At 51.9% G+C, this 20,436-nt stretch overlaps 6 protein-coding genes across 6 annotated transcripts; 1 reads left to right on the top strand and 5 right to left on the bottom strand.

The window, feature by feature from the left end:
* Positions 1-29: 29 nt before the first annotated feature.
* On the bottom strand, positions 30-5,109 carry BO72DRAFT_527937 (putative UDP-glucose:glycoprotein glucosyltransferase). Its single transcript, XM_040950140.1, has 4 exons — positions 4,724-5,109; positions 4,298-4,651; positions 3,405-4,236; positions 30-3,355 (listed from the first exon to the last, which is right to left on the bottom strand). Exons 1-4 carry the CDS (start codon positions 4,873-4,875, stop codon positions 212-214), a joined length of 4,482 nt encoding a protein of 1,493 aa, XP_040801184.1. The 5' UTR covers positions 4,876-5,109; the 3' UTR covers positions 30-211.
* A 959-nt stretch (positions 5,110-6,068) lies between these two features.
* BO72DRAFT_114501 (uncharacterized protein) lies at positions 6,069-7,973 on the bottom strand. The gene is made up of 2 exons (XM_040938969.1): positions 6,893-7,973; positions 6,069-6,838 (listed from the first exon to the last, which is right to left on the bottom strand). The coding sequence occupies exons 1-2, from the start codon at positions 7,475-7,477 to the stop codon at positions 6,095-6,097; spliced, it is 1,329 nt and encodes a 442-aa protein (XP_040801183.1). The 5' UTR covers positions 7,478-7,973; the 3' UTR covers positions 6,069-6,094.
* Positions 7,974-9,731: 1,758 nt separating this feature from the next.
* BO72DRAFT_114405 (uncharacterized protein) lies at positions 9,732-10,287 on the bottom strand. Its single transcript, XM_040938968.1, has 2 exons — positions 10,047-10,287; positions 9,732-9,980 (listed from the first exon to the last, which is right to left on the bottom strand). Exons 1-2 carry the CDS (start codon positions 10,197-10,199, stop codon positions 9,828-9,830), a joined length of 306 nt encoding a protein of 101 aa, XP_040801182.1. The 5' UTR covers positions 10,200-10,287; the 3' UTR covers positions 9,732-9,827.
* A 1,932-nt stretch (positions 10,288-12,219) lies between these two features.
* On the bottom strand, positions 12,220-13,427 carry BO72DRAFT_114401 (zinc finger MYND domain-containing protein). Its single transcript, XM_040938967.1, has 2 exons — positions 13,400-13,427; positions 12,220-13,288 (listed from the first exon to the last, which is right to left on the bottom strand). Exon 2 carries the CDS (start codon positions 13,067-13,069, stop codon positions 12,695-12,697), a length of 375 nt encoding a protein of 124 aa, XP_040801181.1. The 5' UTR covers positions 13,070-13,288; positions 13,400-13,427; the 3' UTR covers positions 12,220-12,694.
* A 649-nt stretch (positions 13,428-14,076) lies between these two features.
* BO72DRAFT_448238 (alpha/beta hydrolase) lies at positions 14,077-15,919 on the bottom strand. The gene is made up of 4 exons (XM_040944747.1): positions 15,571-15,919; positions 15,374-15,512; positions 15,199-15,307; positions 14,077-15,132 (listed from the first exon to the last, which is right to left on the bottom strand). Exons 1-4 carry the CDS (start codon positions 15,820-15,822, stop codon positions 14,328-14,330), a joined length of 1,305 nt encoding a protein of 434 aa, XP_040801180.1. The 5' UTR covers positions 15,823-15,919; the 3' UTR covers positions 14,077-14,327.
* A 2,322-nt stretch (positions 15,920-18,241) lies between these two features.
* On the top strand, positions 18,242-19,154 carry BO72DRAFT_114305 (uncharacterized protein). The gene has a single exon (XM_040938966.1). The coding sequence runs from the start codon at positions 18,325-18,327 to the stop codon at positions 18,880-18,882; it is 558 nt and encodes a 185-aa protein (XP_040801179.1). The 5' UTR covers positions 18,242-18,324; the 3' UTR covers positions 18,883-19,154.
* The last annotated feature ends 1,282 nt before the right edge of the window (positions 19,155-20,436 follow it).

The raw sequence follows: 20,436 nt of genomic DNA, 5'->3' as shown, positions 1-20,436 counted from the left end.
TGTGCATTTGCATGCCTGCATGTCTGTGTGCCTTTCTCGGTTTCGAGGGGTCATGTCGACACCTTACTTAAACAAACCACATGCTTATGCTATCTTCGGGAATGAAGGATCAGGATTAGAAGATACATGGAGTCAATCGTCTTATAGGAAAGAAAGAAAAGATATCGGTGACAATGCTATACGCTTATACAATACAACACCTGCGCCACACCTAAAGCTCATCTTTATCCCACCCAGCAGCAGCATCCGCCTCCGCCTCCACTTCTTCTTCACGGACATCCTGCACCTCCACCCGGACTCTCTTCTCCAAGGCGGCGATCTCCTCATCGTACACGGTCCACTCGGGGACCTGCCGGCGGGCCCGCTCGAGCTTGGGCTCCTTGGTCAGCGGGTTGTTGCAGAGGTCGATGGTGCGGGCCTGGGCCAGGGACTCGTCGGAGCACCAGGTCTCGCACCACAGCCACTCCTGCGGTAGGCTCTTGATGGGGATGTGGTGCTGCATGTGGTTGGGCAGGTCCTGGTCGAGGTTGCTGAGACTGCCGGGGTCGGCGGAGAGCATCTGGTACTGGCCGCGGAGGCGGTCGCCGGCGGCCAGGGCGCGGAAGCGGCTGAGGTCGACGACGTAGAGGGCCGAGATGTGGTAGGGCTGGCCCCGGAGGAAGTTCTTCCAGTAGCCTTGCTTCCAGAAGCGGAAGCCCTCCATCTCGTGGCGCGAGTCGCACATGGGCGTGAAGCCGTAGGGCGCGCCCTCCAGGTCCAGCGAGACGAGGTCGTACATGTCGGTGCGCACGACCTGGTCCGCATCCACGAAGATCACCTTGTCCAGACTCAGCGGGAAGAGGACGTCCAGGAACAAGATCTTGTAGCCCCAGATCTCGCGCTGCTTCTCCGTCTGCGCCCGCAGCCAGTGCGGCCACTTGTAGGTCACCATCTCGTAGGAGAAGCCGTACTCGGCCGCCAGGTGCGGCAGGAAGGACTTGAAGGACGGGGAGAGGAATTGCTCGATGAACCAAAACTTGACCGTGTGCTCCGTGTTGCGCATGACCGAGACCATCATGATGTTGAGCATGCGCTCGTAGAGGTGGCCGCTCGCCACGGAGAAGATGTTGATGTCCGCTTGTTTGCCGCCCGCCACGTCCTTGGGGGAGCCGTTGATCCCCACGCTGGAGAGAACGCCGGAGGCAAAGTTGAGGCCCTTGGAGACGTAGTCCATCGCGCTGCCGGATTTGATACCCGTCTCCAGCACGTCTTCCATCTCCTGACCCTTCTTGCGGGAGAGGCGGGGGAAGAGTGTCTTGCCCTGGAAGGAGAGAAGGGCAACCTCGTTGCTAGTGTCGTCGTTGGGATGGAGGCTGTACCCCTCGTTCCCGAGGCTGTCAAGTTGGAAGATCCGTTCGCTGCGGCCGGGTTTCAGTTTGATGGTCCAAAGGCCCGGCTGAGCCTTGAATTGGAAGTAACCCAGATTGGCCATGATGATGGTGTCGGAGATTTGAGGGCTTTCCTCTGTCCCCAGAATGAGCTGCACTCCCCTCGGTGCCGTCTTCATAGTAAGATCCCGTGAGTGGCCTTCAATCAGGATGTGCTCCAAAGCGTATATTGCATCCACGTTTGTACCCTCTTTAACCGAGCTCAGCTTGATGTTGTCAAGGTCGTACACAGATTCCTTCGGAGCCACAAGCCACGAAGATGGAACGTCCATGCCCAATGTTAGAAGCGCCTCAACAGGAACGCCGGAGAAAGAGGCGGTAGGACGAGCGACAGTTCCGTCCTGGCTGAACGAGGGCTCCAAATCCAGCACGTAGCGATAGAACCGCTTGGTGGGCAGCTCCTGCAGTTCGTCCCGGGGATTCAGGACGAGCCGCATTCTGACGTTGGCCAAGTCCGAGAGTACCTTTAGAATGGGCAACCACTTCTGAGCGACTTCAGATGTCGGGTCGATAGAGGCTACAATAGTAATTACAGGATCCTCCGAGTTGGAGACCGTGATTGTAGAGCGGGCTTTGTCCCACCGCTCAAACAAGTTGACGCGGATGTCGGGTGTCGATTCGTAAATACCCTCCGGCACTTCGGAAACGGTAGAAAGGGCTGCCAGAGAGGTCAATTTAGCAAGGGTAAGGGGGTCACTGAGCTTCGCGCCAAAACCTAATGCTTCGGCAGCCTTGGCAACAGGAGCTATACGCTTCTGCCTCTCATAAGCCAGTAGCTGGTCCACATCGTCTGAAGTCAGCGCCACGTCGACTGGCACTTCAATGACTCTTCCATTGATGATGATTGCATTTGCACCCGAGGAAAGTCCAAGGCCTTTGACCAGAGGCTGGTGGGCACACCAGAAGCTTTCAGCCTCCTGCTTGTCTTCACGAGACCATAGGTCGGTTCCTGTGAGCTCTTCCAGTAGCTTTGCGGCATCAACATCATCTTTCTTTTTCCACTTCTTCAGATAACGATGGATAGTATAGGATCCAGTCCAGATAGACGAGTTTGCACCAACGTTGTGCAGGAGCAGTACTTCAGCTTCATCGTGATTCTTGAGGCTCCCAAGCGCTGCGCTCAGTAAGTTGAAGCCAGATTCATCGCTGAAGTCGCCTGCTACGATCACATGACTGCTAGCAAGGACATTGTCCTGGGTTGATGGAATGCGAGGGAGAGATTCGAGAAGCTCGCCATACGTCTCTGCGACTTGCGCCATGTCCACAATTCGAACGTCCTTTGGATCTTCAGGGACAATGACAGGGTTACGTCTGTCGAAGGCATCGGAGAGGAAAAGGCCGGGTAACCATGTGTCTTCGGCAAGTTCCCCATCAGCGATTGACTGTTGAATTGCCTGGATATCCCGGCTGACCCTGGAGCTCAATTCCTGAGCCCAATTCTCATTACGAAGAATCGGGACGCCGTTCACAAACGAGTGTGACGCTTCTCCTGTGAGACCCAGACGTTTCAAGTATTCACTAGTCCGGCTCACTATAGTGTCCACGGCATCGTTCTTGAGCACTTCATCCAGAGACAAGGATTGCTTATCGGGGCGAGCAGTTCGGTCTGCGGTCGCAGCCTGAAAGGCTGTTTTGTCCGGGGAGCTTAACCTGTTCTTGGACACTGACGTTTCCAAATAGCTCATCAAGCTAGCCAGACCAAAGGTATCTTGCAGGTAATGAGCAACCTTGAGCTGCGCAATTGAGCCCGGGGAGGAAGTTGTCGGAACCAAGCCAAACCTCACGGGAATCTTGTTCTTCACAAAGACCTGGATGGACTTAACAATGAGGGTGGCATCATCGAGCTTGGCCAAATCAACCGGAATAACCACATTGTTGGCTTCACGACGGACAGACGGCAACTGGCCAGGGAATACACGTTGCATGTACTGACAATAATTAGCATCGTGTTCTCATCACTGGGAAAGGATTACCCACTCCACCGAGGTCGCTTGGCCACGATTCGTAGCGTGCATCCTTTTCGAGGTCGTTCAGCCACATGATCACACCGCCACCCTCGATCTCGTCCCGGTAGTTGTACCGCTGAGGGCCATCCTGAGCCATTGCCGCTGCCAGGAACTTGTGGGACAGCAGATCCACGGACTCACTGGCGGAGAGTCCAAGGTTGCGGAACTTCTCGATCAGCTTCCTCTCACGACGCAGGTGGTCTAAGAGAGTGAAAGCATCGACCTGTCGAGCATCGATCTGAACACCATTGATCCACAGGGCATTAAATCCCGGAGGGAGCATCCGGAGCCGACTTGTCTGGATGTCCTGTAAGAGTTCTTTGGTGACATTGTGGGCGGCAATCTTGGCCGAGTATTTGGGGAAGTCCTGCGACAGCTCGACCAGTGTATCCAGCGGGCTCTGGCTGTCCAGTACGTAGCCAACAGTGCCCGGACCGAGCCGTGATACTTCCGACGAGGACAGTGGCCTCAGGTCATCCAGATCATCTCCCTCCCCATTGACTGATTTTTTCGAGCCTGAAGCATCGGAGCTCCTTTCCTCAGCAGCCCTGTCGTCAATGACGATGTAATCCGTCCGTTTCAATGCAAGCTCGACACCATATCCCGACACGAACAGCGGACGCGAACTCCAGTGCTGCGGAGGCCTGTAACGTACTCGATACGAGAACTGGCCATCTCTGGCAAGAGCGGTTAGGGACTGGTGAAAGTCCTTGAACATCGGAGACGCTAGGTCCGCATAGAGGATCGCCGGTGGGAGGGAATAATCTCCGAGAATGCGATCGAAGGGGAGCTCTGGAGGGTCACTAGAGATCAAAGCAGTCAGCTGCGAACCCTCACCATTTAATTCAGCGACATGAGGCGAACCTTGGACCCATCACACCCTGTTGGGCACGTTCCAGAGTAGAGGAGCAATACTGCTTTCCCTCCGCATGGACCCAGACCGGACAGACTGCGTCTTGGGCCGCCGCCAGCGAATGCTGGACCGAGGCATTATAGTATTGATAGTGTGCGGCGATACGAGGACTGGCAGATCGGATGGACAACGACAACTTGAAAGAGGAGAGTGCTTCGGGGGTCCTCAGGTGTCCGTCGGTGTGAATCACCTCCAGGAACCGATCATACAGCTCCTTGTCTGTCACGGCATCATCGAAAGCTCCCTCGGCGATTCGGTCTAGTATCGGGAAATATGATGTCGAGTTCTCCTCGGCAGCCGTTTCACTAGTTTAGTAGGTGAGCAGAGTGGTCGAGCAAGTTGGCCTTCAATGATCAAATCGGACGGGTTCCTCTCACAGTAGCTCTATAAGATAAGGTGCGGAATCGAAAGAAGCTTGGAGAGCGACATTCACGGAGGGCGTCGTCGCATGTACCAAGCAAGATAATGCAGAGGCAACAATGACGGAACTGAGTCGCCAGGAGGCGAACAACGCTGACCCCGACACCATCTCTGCAGCTGGCGGCAGAGAATAGGTGTCTTGAAAGGTGTAAACAAGTGTGAGCTAGCGAGCTACTCCCGGTTCAACTAGCTAGCAAGCGGGCATCACGGGTGGGGATGTAAGCCCGATCTCGAAGAGCAGTCGCGACGAAAGTCTTCAATGAAGGAGCCAGCCTTCGGACAGTCAGTCAAATGCTCGAAAAATCACTATCCAAAATTGAGATATGCAGAAGTTAACAAAGGCATGAATAGTGCACTGCTTACATCTGGTCAAAGGATTCTGGCCACTTCGCGGGAGGAAGACAGCTGCTACGGCGGGCGCAGCGGCCAAACGCGCAGGACTTCCGTGTCTTCTATCCTCCGCTCTCATTGGTGGGCTGGCTGTTGTATGGACTATCATAGATGGATGTTAAGGACACTGGAAATATAAGTGTACAGTACAATCAAGCATGGTCTTAATTATGCAGTCCCTTAACTCCAAAATATGATCACAGGCAAATGTCAGCCTCTTTCAAAATCCGCTCCCAATTCATCTCATCAGAGCTGTCAGGCAATGCAGCATCGCGAGGCCCACTTTGTATGGGAAGCACCTCCCCCTGGGAAAGACATAGGGGACGCTCGACGTTTGTGGGCACCTAAGGTAGTGAATTGAGGCCGATGGAAGTATAAGGGATGTACTGCGGGGATCGCGTAAGCCAAGTTTGCTAATCAAATCCAGGCCTAACATTGAAGAATTGCTGCCAGAGGCTACGTCCGTAGACACCGTCTCATAAAACAGAACAGGGATTGTAATTCTTGTGATCTCATTCCTTCATTAAATACATGGTCATTATCATTTGCTCCAGTCAACTTGATGACTTGAACTGCTTTTTTCTGCATTCTTTGCTTTTTTCTGCAGAAAATTCTGCGCTTTCCCAATGCCAATGAGAGACAGACTTCTCTCGAGATCGTTTCCGGAACGCCAGAAGTCGATCTATGCTAGCTCGAATCACATGAGATACTCAAAACACGAAGAAGAAACCTTAAGTAAACCTTATGCACCTGAAACCTTTGACCGTCTTGAAAACACCAACATGACTAACCTGATAGACTCCAAACATGTACCAGTAATGAAAGCATCCAGGCTTTTGTCTTTCCTGCTTTTGGTGTGGGGGAAAAGCATGTGGTAAAACGCTAAAATGAAAGAGAAAATAAGTGTGTGAACAAGTAGTAGTACTGCAACAAGAGCCTTAACGCGAGTCCGTGCTCGACTGCTTCGAATGGGCTTTCTTGCGGTTGGAGGCTTCCCACAGGAGCCGCCGGCGTTTCATTTCATCAATCTCAAAGAGTGACTCTTCTTCCGACCGACTGGGCACATTTTCAGACCGCACCGCTAGAGCACTCGTGGATCTCATCTTCTTGAGACTTTTGACCTTGCCGGACTCGCCCAACTTGCGAAGCTCGCGAGTCAGCCGCTCCAACGCAGAGCCCGATTTGTGCCTGGTCGTGGGAGGTGGAGGCAGAGGTTTCTCGAGAATATCCTCGACTTCCTTGCTGCTCTCGCCCCCAGCGGCAAGAATCTTCTCCGCGGAGCCGAAACTGATCCCGGAGTCAACCTTGCGGCCTTTGTGACCACGGGTCTGAGATTCAGTACTCTCTTCAAAACTGGCGAGCCCAGTGACCGTGCTACAGTCATCGTAAATGTCCAAGGCCGCACGAAGGTAGCGATCGAGAACATCCCGGACTACAGGCCAGCCATTATCATCGCCGGGCAGTGCGCCCTGAACGATAATCTCGTTGAGCACTTCCGGGCCATTGCGCCCCACAGCCGCAATGTACCTGAAGAAACCATCGCGCTGAGACCTCAGATGGTCAGGCGTCAGGTACGAGGTCGGAGGTACAGTTGCGTCGGTAACCGGGGGGAACAATGTGTTGAGCATTGCGATGCAATTGGCCTTATTAAAAGGTTCCATCAACATCTCGTTGATCAGAGTCTAAAACGACCTTGTTAGCGAGAAGACAGCTGAGTGAGAAGACGAGGCACATACCCAGCGACGCAAGCCAACATAGACTTGGGTGTAGAGAGCCTCGATGCGGCGACCGCGAGAGTTGAGGGACTCGAGCCAGGTGATCGCACCAGGGTACTTTTTGGCGAACTCGGACGACTCCTTTACATCCTCCGGCTCGACACCCAGTCGCTGCAAAGCGGCAGCAACCTCCTTCCGACGGCGGATTTCGAAATCTTTGAGGTAGTCCAAGGCGGTCAATGCCTGAGGGAAATCGACCTCTACCAATTGAGGGGTGAAGCAGCGACGCACGAAGGAGGTGACGAAGCTGGGAGGCAGGTTGCATGGCTGCGAGGGCAAACGGGAGATCTGATGGCTCAATTGAGCCCGGAAATCAGCAGCGAGATCCATCGAGTCTTGAGAAGAAGACGAATTGGTCGGGCGATGGAAGGCTGTTTCAGGCTGGCGGGTAGTTGAGGATGGCTGTTGTCTGGTGGGGTTGCAATTCAACGCATACATGGAACGCAACGGGATCTCGTAGGTACCAGGGTACCGAAGACAATGGTCGAAAATCCATGTCAAAGCGGAGCCATCTGGGGCATCAAGTGGTTCTTCGGTGCGTGCCATTGTTCGGGACGATGAGACAAGGTGGACGAGAATCGAGTATGGAGAAGAAATTGGATGTTTCCTATTGCTGAGGAACTACGAGATGCTGGATATAAGAATAGTCGTCAAACCAAAAGGCTGGGACCAGTCGGGAAGAAGAGGATAGTCAAGGGGGGGGTGTTGTGTGCGACGTGATGGTTCGTGCAGGTGATCAAAAAGGGCAAGAGTTGCTCGCAATGACGGCTGGCATCAAATGCGTGTAACGTGTCTTTCCATAGCACGGATATGCGCTTGGAGATCGAGCGATCAGTGATGCAGAGTCTCCTTGGCCAGGGAGACAGGAGCAGATATCCCTTCGGTTTCTGATGTGTGAGGGGCAACCGTTCCTATGGGAATCCACCGGGCTGATCAGGTTGTTGCGCGGGGAGCTTATGAAACCCCTTTAGCTTTCTTTGTGAAGTTCTTGGCTATTGGGTAATTTGGAAGTCGAAGGCCAGACCGAGGATGAGCGAAGATCCAGAATCGGGTAACGGGGGAAGAGATTGATAGAGATGGCAGTTGGTTGCACAAGCGGGTATCGAGTTCCCGGATAAGGTTGCTTTCAAGCAAACAAAATAGACAAAATTGTGTGGTGGAAGCTCCGATGTAGCTAGGAGCGATATTCAACGTCTAAGGAGGTAGGTACTTTTGGAGTTTTAACTTTGGATGGATCACGAGTGATGTTAAGGAATTTGACAGATAGCTTGTTGAATTCAACAGAAAAGGAAATCAGTAGAGAGTGAGGTGTAAGTTAAGCAACGAACGGAGGCGAACAAGGAGAGGAATAGGAGGATAGGGAGGCGAAGGCGTGAAGTGTGATGTGTTAAGGATTGGACTGAAGAGATCGATAGAGAAAGGAAGGTATGATGTGTGTCTGTCTGTCTGTCTAGATGTCTGGAACAAAGGAGGACAGACGATCGAGAAGGGGTCGGGGACTTAAAGAACGAGGAGGTGGATGAGAGCAGAGGGAGTGAACTAGTGTAGGAAGTGGAGAAGACGTTGTCTGGGCAGAGCGAGCGAGACTGTAAGAAAGGAAAAGAGGAGGAGGTTGAAAGCCGTTCTACCGGTACGCGTAGCTCCAGCCTGGGCCGGTGCCAGTTGGTGGATCCAGTGGGCAAAAAAAGGGTCGGGCCAGTCACGGGCTATCATCCCATTCCCGGGCAAGTGCAATTCCCTCGGGCTCCTCCTCTCCTCTTCCTCCAGGATCGATCAATCAATTAATCCCGGTTCCATGGATGTCTCTCCTGCTCTAATCTATTCTTGTTTAGTATATCTGGTCTTATTATTATTTTTATTATGATATTATTATTTCACAGCAAAGTACATATGAGAACGGAGGATTACTTAGTGCATAGGACTTCCACTCTCCGGTCCTTGCTCCGAACCACCCGCGTGCCTGGACTACTTGTCTATCTCTTTGTCTGACTTGGACTGAACTGTGTGTCTCTCAGCTTGTTAACACCCTCTGTCTACCGAGTGCACATCCCAATCAAATCCTTACCCGAGGATCAATCAACCCGCGGTGCAAATGCGACAAAAAAAAACAAGCAAGAACAAAAATAGGCAAAAGATAAACCATTCTCCCTTCCCGTCCGCAGGTCCTTTTTCCTCGGATGCACACTGGCCACAAGCTGCATAAGGTATGTGCAGTAGTGTGCAGTGAGAGCAGCAACATAAGCAGCAGCATGAGCAGCAAGTAAGCCAGGCTTCCGCGTAAGTGCGTCCGGGCTCCTTTTCAGCGGAACTGGACGATCGGAGACGACGACGATAGAGAAACTAAACCAAACCAAAACAAACCCCTCTTTCTCCTCTTCTCCTCCCCCGACCGAGGCTCTCAGGTCTCAACTCACCTCGCTCCTCACTCGGAGAACCGATGATGATTGATGAGACTACGGTAGACTAAAACCCGCCCTAAAAAAGGACTAGAGGGGCCGATTTTGTTAGGCCCAAACCAGGCGGACGGTCTGGAAATTGAGCCCAGGCGTTCCTGCGTGCCCGGTCGGTGGCTGTGGGGAGAAGGACGAGAACGCACGCAGGGAAGGGGAAATTTTTCTTGTCTCGCCGCACTTGATTTATTTGCCGCACAAAAAATAGGCACACGACTGACCTGGACGCGGGACTTTTTGGTCACGCTTTGCATTGCAATTTTTCCTTCGAAGGGGCGACTTTTCTCCGTTGGAGGCAGGCAATCAAATCGTATCTGGAGACATCCCGATTACCTTCTCTGCCAGTCACTCAGCCTCCAGATCATCCCACGGACAGAGGACTCAGGATAAAGGAAACCGGTAGACTAGGCTGTCCTCTAGCGTGGGCGTGCCTGTCAATCCAGGTGTCAGGCTCCTTCAATTGAGGGTCCCGACGGTGACTTTCTGGGACTACCGGTGGGTCTCTCAGTCAGGACACGCAATCTATTCACGATGGGAGAGACAGTGACTCCCCACACAGCAAGACATACGGAGTACACACAGCATAGGGCGATGGCAATCTCAATCGTCGTCAGTATAGACACGGATCACAGAGTTTCAAAATAGCATCGCGAGTTGCGTCATACACTGATGAGGCTCATAGATATTGCGTAGGTCAAGTGGCACAGATCAGAAACCCTAAAAGTAAAAGGCGCTGTCGGCAAGACTGTGTGTGTTGTGTTTTCAGTTCTGATCTCTCCCTCTATCTCTGCGTGTGTGTCTCTCCCCCCTCCACTCATCCTCCACCGTGAGGATGGCGCGACCCGATTTGCCTGCTATTGTTTCTGACCTGAAACATACTCGGTCCCGACCGTAGGAGTCCGAAAGCGATGGGCGATGTGTAATGAGGTGGATGCTTACTCTACTCCATTCCGAAGAGTTGAACCATAGCTCCGTGCACGAGGCTACAGCTCGTCTCACTTACTCCGTAGGTCAATTGGGCGACAAAAGTACTGACCTGCTGTCCAGGACTCCAGTTGAGGGCTATGCCATCCAGACAGGTGGAGCGACAAACCCACAAACACCACGAGATGCATAGATCTAGACAAGACCACCCCCCTCCCCCTCTCAACCTCCTGCAGCCCATCTTCCGCTACTGAGCACATCCATGACTCAAAAATCATCAAAACCTCCCTTCTGCGATCGGGGAGTTCCCCCCCCCCTTCGTCGGCCCCCCTCCAATCCTTGCATTGACCCGATCGAGATGGTACCTATCTGCATCAACTAAGCAGTAGGTACATTAGTAAATTACTTTAGTCCCACGAGGGGCACGTCCGCAGCAATAAGATCCCCGATTGGAAGTCGAGACGAAGAAAAAAAAAAGCAAGCAACATCGCGAAAATCAGTCTGTCAATGACAGGTAGACAGACAGTCTTCACGCAGCGTGACTCACTTTCACATGGTAGGTACTGCATCGAACAATGACATATTGATAGTCCGTTCTGCCTTCCCAATTCCCCTAGATCCCGAGCCGAGCAGAATTATGGGTCCCCATGGTGAGGATGATCATCGTCATCACCAACGGGAAGTCTTCCTGAGTCTCTCGGCGTTCAACCCTGAGACAGCGATGAATACTGTCGCCCTGGGATAAAGTCTACTTGTCGCAAGTAAACTCACAACCACCCAATAACACCCCCAAAACTGTAGAAACTTTATGGGTATTTGCTTGCCCAACGACTGACGTACAAGCAAACAGTACGACTCAAACCCGATTCGCGAGTTTCGCTCATGATCGACACGGGGGGGAGTCAACCCGACGGATGGATGATCCTCAGTAGCAGGAGCCGAAAAAGCCATCGCACTTGACGCTCTCTTGCAGTATTCCTCAAAAACACCGCTTCAGCTTGTACTCATACTTAGAGGGCTGAAATCATAGATCGCACTAACAACGAATCGTGTAATCCACCTCTTTCACACCGCATGCCCGTCATCTGCACGAATACAGTACAGTACGTCCGGAGTGCATCCCCTTTGGAAGAACTCTAACCCCCCATACTCCGCGTAGATCGCTCGGTTAATTCTTCGCTGGCGTGCAACTACTAACTTTAGTCTGACGATACTTATCCAAAGGGTTAGAAAGGAAGAAGAAGAAATAATTCTTCAGCGAGTAAAAGAACAAAAGCAGCAATTGCCATTGTATTGCGTTGCTTTTTTCTTGACCTTGGAGCTGCAGGTCTTCAGGGTCCTTTCACACCGGGCCTGTCGGTGAGACTCACCCCCATCCCCCGTGGTTCAGCAGATGTAACTGAAACCAGGGACAAGCTTACATGAGCTCTCCCCCAGAAAACACTCTCGTGGGTGCATTTACCCTGATCGGTAGCTAAATGCAGGATTGAACTGCAGGTACAGATAGGCACATGCACTTGCACTTGACTACCTTAGCTACTGCGATTGGAGTAGTAATATGGGTCGGTGAAGTAGGTATAGTAGTTGGTCATTTCTTTCTATTGCCATGTATATCACTGGCTGCTAATGTTCAAGGCCCAGCGATCCTATGGGATCCCTTGCAGCGCGGTAGCAGATTGTACAAGGGGGGCCGAAAAACAGGATGTCGTGTCGTTAACCGCGCTTGAAGCGGGCCCCCTGGTCCCTGCTCTGCTGTACCTGAACCTGCACCTGCACCTGCACCTGCAAGCTGTGAAGAACGTGATAGAAGTTTATCGTACTGCACCTAACTAGGCAAAAGTTGAACTCCGTACTGCAGCCGGTTCGCATCTGAGGTTTCGGTTTGGACACTGGCACACTGCCCCATACCCACTTGGCATATCCACAACTAACCAAACAACAACAAACTAGGTACAGTACTTTGTACTGTATAGCATACTTGATCCTAAACACCTCCCTCCCCCACGCGCTCCCTTTCACCACCCAAACCACCCCCCAAAAGACACCCATCAACGAAGAAAGGCAAGTGTGATCAAGGAAACCCCGGCGGGAAGAAGCTCTCATGGAGCCTGAACTTGGCCGCGATGCGCTCCCTCTCCCTCCGCTGCTGGTCGCCCATACCGTTGATTCTCGGAGCCGTGCGTTGGTACGCCAGGGTGCGCACGAACTCATTGGCCGAGAACGCGTCCCCGTAGTAGTTCACCTCGATCGTCGACGACCGCACCACCGCCACGTCCCCGTGCACCGTTCGACCCAGGCACCGCGTCGCGATGGGGTTGACGGGGCGGGTGTCGTCCGTACAGTTCTCCCACCCGGGGGTCGCCACCCCCGGCGCATACACGTGATAGTGTTAGTCGTTCGTGTCGTGGTGCGAGAAGAACGTGCCCGGCTCGTAGACTGCGGCCCAGTTCAGTCGCGTCTGGATCTCCTGTCGCTCCTTGCCCCAGTTGCCGTAGGCGTGGAGGGGGAAGGGTTCGAGGTAGTGTGCGTCTTTGGGGGGTTGGTTTGGGTCAGTGGCGGTGGTAGTGATGGGAAGGGCGCGGATCAGGAAGCAGTTGTGCTTCTGGGCGCCGGCGCAGGTGCGGCGGTGGCCGCGCTTCCAGTCGGCCGCTTGGCAGGTCGACGAGCAGTAGCGGGCCTGCTGGCTGGGGTGGCAGCCGGAGCAGCGGAGGGTGTCGGGCTTTTGGCAGCTGGGGACGGTGCAGGTGGGTGTGGCGTCGGACATGTTGATTTTTATTCATCGCAGTTTTTGGTTGGGTGTCGATGACACCAGCTGGTTGCGTTTGTATAGATGCAAAGTAAAGGTAGGCTGTGCCTGCGCGCCAAGTATAAAGTTTGATCTTGTATCTTCTGCGCGATCCTCTTTCTACTCGGTGAATCTTTGTTTTGATGGACGCCAAGAAAGGCGGAGAGTATCCGTACAGCGGGAAAAGGAAATGTTAAACTGTGATGTGGTTTAGTCAATTGCAATTTGTGGTTACTGCAAAGAACAGATCCGACCACTGATCCAGGCGTTGTATACTGATCATTGAAAATCAGAGAAGAGTTTTCTTACCAATGGCTTCAAATCAATATTCACTCAGTATGAGGTCTATGGCGCAAGAGCTTGAGGGCCTAGAATCAACACGGAGGCTTGATGGCCGGGTTTGTTGACAGCTGCATAGATTTGGTGCCGTGGTGGTTTTAGTGTCCGGTGCTAAGAACTTATTTGCACATCCCGGCCCAATCAGGGTGCACCTGGCGCAACGACTCAAAAGTAGAAGTGTTTGATCGCGTACCGGTATACCTACTAGTAGTATGCTTGTCTTTGTTGTGCATCTTTACCTGGCCGGAGTCGTGCTTAATCAACTCATCTCTTCTACTAATTGTTCATAGCGTAAAACTTATATTTTATGCAATTCACGCCTGATGACGTAGCCGCCTCTGCAACATATATATCAAGACCTATTTGCAACCGAACAGGACCCCTCTCCTCAGCATGGCAACATTTCAGATTAGTCAAGCGTATATAGAAGTCAGAGAAGCTGTTGTATGTCCTATGCGGAAGCTTCTCCAGCAATCTCTCTGTAAACAAACTAGAAGAAAGATTATATAGGCCAGATAACCCAGAACACAGAATCGCTACACATTTGGAGACCGAGCACGGAGAATATGATCGCAATCGCCAAGCAAATCGGGGTCATGAACGAAAACATGAAAGTTGGCTCATAGCCGGTAAAAGCAAAGCAAATAGGTAATCGTTTCAGAATGCTACTGTATTCCCTATGGCTGACGGCGCCAAAGCTCAAGTGGAGTCCAACCCTCACGCCCTGTCAGTGACATGCGGGGGAGTCATTTCAGCGTCAGATCCCTGCCCACTGTCCGCTTATCCGCTGACGATGCCCGCACTTGTTCTCCTCGATCATTTCAATTCCCAAAATCTACTAGGGTACATGCTGACTGGTTGAAAACTCGCACCCCCTAGAGCCTCTACATCCCCAAATTCAAATCTTAGACCGTTTAGGTAAAGCACCGATTTCCCTCTCCCATTGCCGGTCAACGCTGACCTGATCCAAATGGGGCACTCGCTCCCAGGCCTCGCGAAACCGTGAAACCTTCAACTCCCAAGCCGATAACCGAGCGGCAATGAAGGAAGCACTGGCCTCGGCACTTTCCCGAACACGCTCCATGGGAACCATGTGACCGCAAGGAAGAATGACCTCTTGAACCAGTCCGCGAGCCGCGCCGCCACTGCCTCCGACACCCGTGCCAGTACTCCCCACCTTCTCTCGACGAGCGGTCGGCGAAGACAGATCCGACTTGTCTCCAAATAGGTAGAGAACAGCGGGTTTCAACTCCGGTAATCGCCGAAACATCCACGCGGGCTCGGGGCGATAGAATGGATAAGTTTTGTCGACGTCGTCGGAGTGCATTTCTTCCCCGGGATAGCCGCGAGGGTGACCGGATCGCTCGTCGATGTAAGACGGTCGCATGTAGTAGAAAAGCTCTTGTGCCTTCGTCGTAGTCAAGGTCACAGCGGACGGCCCGGTCTCCTCGGTAATGGGATACAGTGGCGTGGGGAGATCTCGGAGTCCGTACTGGATCCATTTTGCAAACACGCGGGGATCCCATGCCTGGTAGAATGGACTGGTCTGGAACTTTTCGATTGCTTGTTGACGTGAGGGCCATATGTCTCGTCGGTACGTGGACGCCTCGGCGTATTTGCGCCCGGGGTTCTCGCGCTGGATCACAGGATCGATCAGGACAAGACCTTCGAATAACGAGGGGTGCATCAGTGAGAGATGAGCTCTGACACAGTTAGGGAATATGACTTTTGGATTGAAAGCGAAGAATGAAACCGTGATTTGAACTCACAGCTGCATCCCGCCCATGCTGTGACCGATCCCAATAAGCGGCTGCGGGATCTGGTCTTGGAACTGGTTTATCATGGAAAGAAGATCACGTCCGTGATCGAACCAGTCAGCTAGAAAGGGTTTCTGGTAGTTGGTCAACTGGATCGGTTAGTGGTATCCATGGAGCGAAAACTCACGATCATGACCTATAATTGCTTCATTTAAGATACCGCTCTGTCCCTGATGAGCAACATCCGCGATCCAAATGGATCGAATGCGTCTGTCGTGACTTCGGAGTACCTCGTGAATATCGTCCCAAAGAGGCTCATACAGTTCCTGAACCACGAATGAGTTGCGTAGAAAAGACAGCCCGATGAAGAAGATGTAGCGATACCTTTGGAAAACCATTTGCATGAGCCCCAATTATCGTGATATCCCCTTCTTGCGGAGAAGCGTTATCAAGAGGGATATACTGCTTGACAGCAAGTTTCAGCTCATTCCCATGTCCGGCTTTCACGGCACCCAGACGCTCCCGGACATTTTGACACCGGGCTGTGTGCTCAACAACGCGAAAACGTGACATATACCTCCTGGTAGATGAGACTACTTGGCTGATCGATCGTTTCCTCTGTGGCTTGCTCAGCATCATGGATGTATGAGCAAGCAGAATCCATCCTGAGAGCTGCCCTGCAGAATATACGGATGTATTTATCGCGTCCCCGCTAGAACTAGCCGAGGTAGACATTATGATCAGCCTGCTAGACTACCGACGTGCAGTCTTGGCAATTCCTCCTGCATCTTAGTTGATCTCTTTCTCCAATTTGGAGAAGTGGAAGAGCCGGATACCCAACGCTACATTGTGAATTGTGGGATGCTCTCCCGCGCAGCATTGCTTGATATCAATCCTGCATCCTTTTTTCGGGTCAGTTCATGGTTACTGAGACTGTGGACTAGATTCTCCTGGGTTATCAAGAGATGTACATCACAGTACATCTCAGTTAATCTCGTTCGCTCCCGAAGCTGCCACACGGACACGCAGTGTTGACAGTACAAATCCACCAGCCTCGGCTGATGTGAGATGTGGTACTGTCTATTGTTGCTGAGAACTATGTTTCAGAAGAAAATGTCCCAAGCATATGAGCGCAGCAAAGGACGGAAAATAGACACAGGGAGAAGACTAAGCACGAGATTGCGCTTATGAGTCGGTTCTCCGAATTCCACAGTCGGCAATCGAGGCACAAAACATCATGGTAAATTAGTGACGCCACCAGGGGAGGCACGAGCACTGTAATGTAGACTATCATCATCGGCGAAAAACCCCTCATTCAATTTGGATATCTACTGCATGCTCCAAAAGATACGCAGATACGTATGTCCTCCCACCAGCCAGAAAGGATCGAACAGAGACATTGATCAGCACCTGCATGGCTTTTAGACGATGCTAGAATCTGCTGGTCCGGACACAAAGCTTTGGTGTCATTACAAGACATGCAAGACATGTGCCCTTTAACATGGCCCTGTCGTGAAATGAGTCAGGCAAGGCTTTTGATCAAGGAATCTGCTCTGCACGCCCTTTCTCGAAAGCAGTTGACACCTTTTTTAACCGTGCATGCGGGGGAAGACTCGCTCCGGGGAAAAGGAGGCTCTGTTCTATACCTTATACTATCCCGAAAATAGAGTTTGGCAATTTACCTCATGCATTGCATCATGGATCATCAAGCTATTTCGATTAGTGATGATCACCAACTCTGTGAGCAAGGAATTTTAACTCGTGGTTCGTGTCAGCTCGACGATCATCGGGGTTTCAGTTCAAGACGACGCTGTTACGACGTCATCTCAACTCTACTATAGGGCTGATCACTGTCACAGGTGTCAGAAGACGAAGGTTTAATCGAGTAGGAGGTGCATGATCGCCCCGTTGGAGGTGTAGTGGGATAGTCACATTTGTGTCACTATGAGAGTCACTGGAAAGTTCCAGTGGCTGACGGGTGGCTGACTACTTGACGGGAATGGCACCGTAAGGCATCCACCGCAAGGAGATGGGCATCACCTAGAGATCTGGTGAGTTTCTGGTACAGGGACAGGAACAGTTGCTGCGTTCCAAACTGCTGACTCTGGTGCAATTAGTTACAAGCTTCATGTAGAGCGCGAAAGCATGACAACCTTCAATTACTTCATCAATGGCTTTGACTATCTTATCGGGTCGGTCATTCATTCCATTGCTTCTACCGTCGGTCGTCGACACGCGGCCTGTGTGGGCTGTAGAATGAACCCTGACAATTCTCAAGGGGGCGGATAGTCATCTGGAATTCATGGCCTTACGCGGTGCATATGATAGTCGTCGTCATGGACTCGAGCCCTACTATACCATAATTGGACGGAAAAAGGACCGTTCGGCGTTAATAATTGCAAGACATCACCCGAACATCGAAGACTGACAGTCTATGAGCAGCAGAGAATTAAAGTGGAGCGCGATGGGGTAGTGATCAGGCACTCGATTACTCGATCTCGATCACCCAGCACCCGATCTACTGGTGGTGAGATCCTTGAGCGGCGGGATGCAATGCCGGTAGCAGGTTTCGTGGGGTTTATGAAACGTGACAAAGAGGACGAGCCAATGCGTTCTCCAAACTCCACTAACAGTCTCCATCTTGCGGAGAAAAGAAGGAAAAGAAGGTGATTACTGTGGGGCTGCTTGTTTGGGAGGGGAGGGGCTTACGAATCAAAGCATTTACAAGGGCGCGGTAATGATATCAAGAATGCCGGGCAGGGCAAGGCTGTTGGTCGCCACGCTCACTAAGCACTTCAGCAGTCAAGCACCGCACCGAGAAACGCCGCCCCAAACAACTTGCTCACATTCCACATGCGCGTCGATTGGGTTCAGCTCTGACGTTACAGCGGGGGGAGCTCTGCGATTCACAAGCTTGTCTGCATGCTTCAACCACGGACCACCACTGTGCAGTCCAAGGTTCGAGAAATGATGTTGACGATATCGATAGAATCGATCACAACACTGCTCGAATTTGGAATATCCAACCTTGGGAATATAAAGCCATCATGGCCCGCTTGATCTGGGACTCTCATCTCCTCATGCACTGGACTGAACCCTAATCCTGAGTAATATCTTGAACACACTCTTGTTCTCTCAATGTCCTCCTCGGCTGAATTCTTCCGCATCCCCGCGGCGGTTATCCGTCGCACCGCACCTCGTCTCAGTTCCACTCTTGGCCCCCTGGCCAACCGACCGGCCATCCCAGGGAAACTGGCCGCAATCTCTCGGGGAAAACTCCAGCGTGAAACTGAATCTCAAACCCCAGACCTCCGTCGGTGTCTGGGTCACCACCACATCTTCCGTCGCTGCGTCGCAGCCGAAGAAGAAGACAACGCACGATATCGTCGCGAAACCTACGAAGAGGATGACGACGGAGAATACTATCACCGCCACTCTACAAGCCGGCGCGACTCGGACTCCACTCCCATCCGTACCCAGATCACCAAGGCTGTCAAAGCCATGGTGCGACGTCGCGATGCCGACAACAACTCCATGCCCGACAATGGCCTCGTGCGCATGTCCTCCAACCGTGCCTCAGAGAAATCACGACCCTCCATCAGACACAGCCGCCATCATATATCCATGTTCGGCTTGCGACGGCTGATTGCCTCGCAGCAGACGACCTTCCAGCCGCAAGCACAGGCTGTGGCTTAATAACATCGAGTCGTATGAGTCATGGCCGAACAACCTCAACAACCCGCTGTCACGACTCGACTCGTGACACACTACATTCTTTTTCATTTTCCCATTTGAAGCGAAGCTTTGGTAATCTGACGATCCATGAATTATGAGTATGAAGTTATGTTTTGTGATTTACAATCAAATCCTTTGTATATATCCCAGTGCTCACGCCTGGGGATTGAAAGATAATATCGAGAGAACCATATTTAAAGTAAGGTACTATTTACATCCAATGTTATTCTGACCAAGGATCAAATTCCGTACTACGCCACACCTAACCTACTATCTCCTCCCCGATGCAAATACTCCTTGCCACATGGATTTAAACCATATTTAAAAGCTAAAAGCTTAATTAGCCGGGATTCTCCATCCAAGGACGGACTCGAGATTAAATAAGCTAGCCAAGGCAATTTAGCGAAGTCCAGTATCTTACATCTGAATATTCAACCAAGCGAAAGGTGAATCTAACCACAATATTGACCATAGCTTGCGACTACCTAGTACACCTTGTCAGTATATAGCCTCAAATCCCCGCCCCTTCCTCCCTTAAAAACCCCTCCCCTGGTCCGCCCAGTAGAATAGCAACCCGCATTCGCGTGTGTCAGGAATCAATGACGTCGATCAAACATCTATCCCATAGAAGCCCATTGCGGAGCTTTCTTTTGTTGGGGGCGGGCGAAAGTTGTAGAACATACCACACACTTCGCCGCATACTGTTGTACAACCACGCATTGTGAGCACGCGATGGAATATGATAAGCAGCTGCCATGGTACATGAGCGGTGTGACTGCATCCGGAGTCGGAGTTCTTCTCATGAGCTTGGCATCTTCTCGAATTCGGCTAGTGGGTCTGTTCGAGCAATCGAACAGCATGTGGACAACAAAGGGTTGCTTTGGTCTCATTCAAGCGGCTTATGTTTTCCGGGTCGCTCATGCATTGTGCCTGTGGGTCGAGGGTTGATACGGGTCCAACAATCCCGGATTGAGCGGGCCTATCTGACTCTTCATCCGGTCCTTCACTGCAATATGGCACTTACAAACCATGACAAGGTAGCTGGCAGTACATGTGCGTGGCGAATCCTAGCAGAAAGAGAAGAGCCGTCTTTGCCGGTATTGTACTACGTCCGTCTGCCGATCAAATGGTTATTCTACCTATTCTCTTCCCGTCGCGGCAAATAGCCTCGCGCTGGCGGACTCCAGCTGGTTGCATTTCCGGGGAGGGTGATGTCCCTTGGCTCCGAAGCATCAACTCGCAGAAACGAAGGATGTGGACAATGAGGGAGCCAGCGATGAGGGTCAGAGCTACTGCTTAGTGAATGGTTCAAATCATCGCCAGGTATTCACTACCGTATCCCCATGTGGGTTAGCTTAGTAGTAACACTCTTATCCTGTCATCGGCATTCCATTATCTGATTTGCTTTGATAGACACGTAGGGCTGAACCTAATCATTTAGAAACAATCGATCTGTCCTCTCGCACATTGTTAGATTTGAAGAGCCATATGCTGAGCGACTGTGAGAGTCGATCT

Source organism: Aspergillus fijiensis (genome assembly GCF_003184825.1).
Source record: "Aspergillus fijiensis CBS 313.89 unplaced genomic scaffold BO72scaffold_24, whole genome shotgun sequence".
Classification (NCBI taxonomy): Eukaryota; Fungi; Ascomycota; class Eurotiomycetes; order Eurotiales; family Aspergillaceae; genus Aspergillus; species Aspergillus fijiensis.
This window is presented reverse-complemented; position numbering and strand designations above follow the sequence as displayed.

What these genes read in the sequence shown, in the direction of transcription:
- BO72DRAFT_527937 (XM_040950140.1), bottom strand. Translation starts at nt 4,875, where the DNA reads ATGGTGTCGGGGTCAGCGTTGTTCGCCTCCTGGCGACTCAGTTCCGTC. An exon ending in CCTTATCTTATAGAGCTACT is followed by an intron (nt 4,652 to 4,723) that starts GTGAGAGGAACC and finishes CTACTAAACTAG; the next exon opens with TGAAACGGCTGCCGAGGAGA. An exon ending in GGCCAAGCGACCTCGGTGGA is followed by an intron (nt 3,356 to 3,404) that starts GTGGGTAATCCT and finishes AATTATTGTCAG; the next exon opens with TACATGCAACGTGTATTCCC.
- BO72DRAFT_114501 (XM_040938969.1), bottom strand. Translation starts at nt 7,477, where the DNA reads ATGGCACGCACCGAAGAACCACTTGATGCCCCAGATGGCTCCGCTTTG. An exon ending in ATGTTGGCTTGCGTCGCTGG is followed by an intron (nt 6,839 to 6,892) that starts GTATGTGCCTCG and finishes AGGTCGTTTTAG; the next exon opens with ACTCTGATCAACGAGATGTT.
- BO72DRAFT_114405 (XM_040938968.1), bottom strand. Translation starts at nt 10,199, where the DNA reads ATGAGTGGAGGGGGGAGAGACACACACGCAGAGATAGAGGGAGAGATC. An exon ending in TATCTATGAGCCTCATCAGT is followed by an intron (nt 9,981 to 10,046) that starts GTATGACGCAAC and finishes ACGACGATTGAG; the next exon opens with ATTGCCATCGCCCTATGCTG.
- BO72DRAFT_114401 (XM_040938967.1), bottom strand. Translation starts at nt 13,069, where the DNA reads ATGTCCGACGCCACACCCACCTGCACCGTCCCCAGCTGCCAAAAGCCC.
- BO72DRAFT_448238 (XM_040944747.1), bottom strand. Translation starts at nt 15,822, where the DNA reads ATGCTGAGCAAGCCACAGAGGAAACGATCGATCAGCCAAGTAGTCTCA. An exon ending in ATGCAAATGGTTTTCCAAAG is followed by an intron (nt 15,513 to 15,570) that starts GTATCGCTACAT and finishes TTCGTGGTTCAG; the next exon opens with GAACTGTATGAGCCTCTTTG. An exon ending in AGCAATTATAGGTCATGATC is followed by an intron (nt 15,308 to 15,373) that starts GTGAGTTTTCGC and finishes AACCCTTTCTAG; the next exon opens with CTGACTGGTTCGATCACGGA.
- BO72DRAFT_114305 (XM_040938966.1), top strand. Translation starts at nt 18,325, where the DNA reads ATGTCCTCCTCGGCTGAATTCTTCCGCATCCCCGCGGCGGTTATCCGT.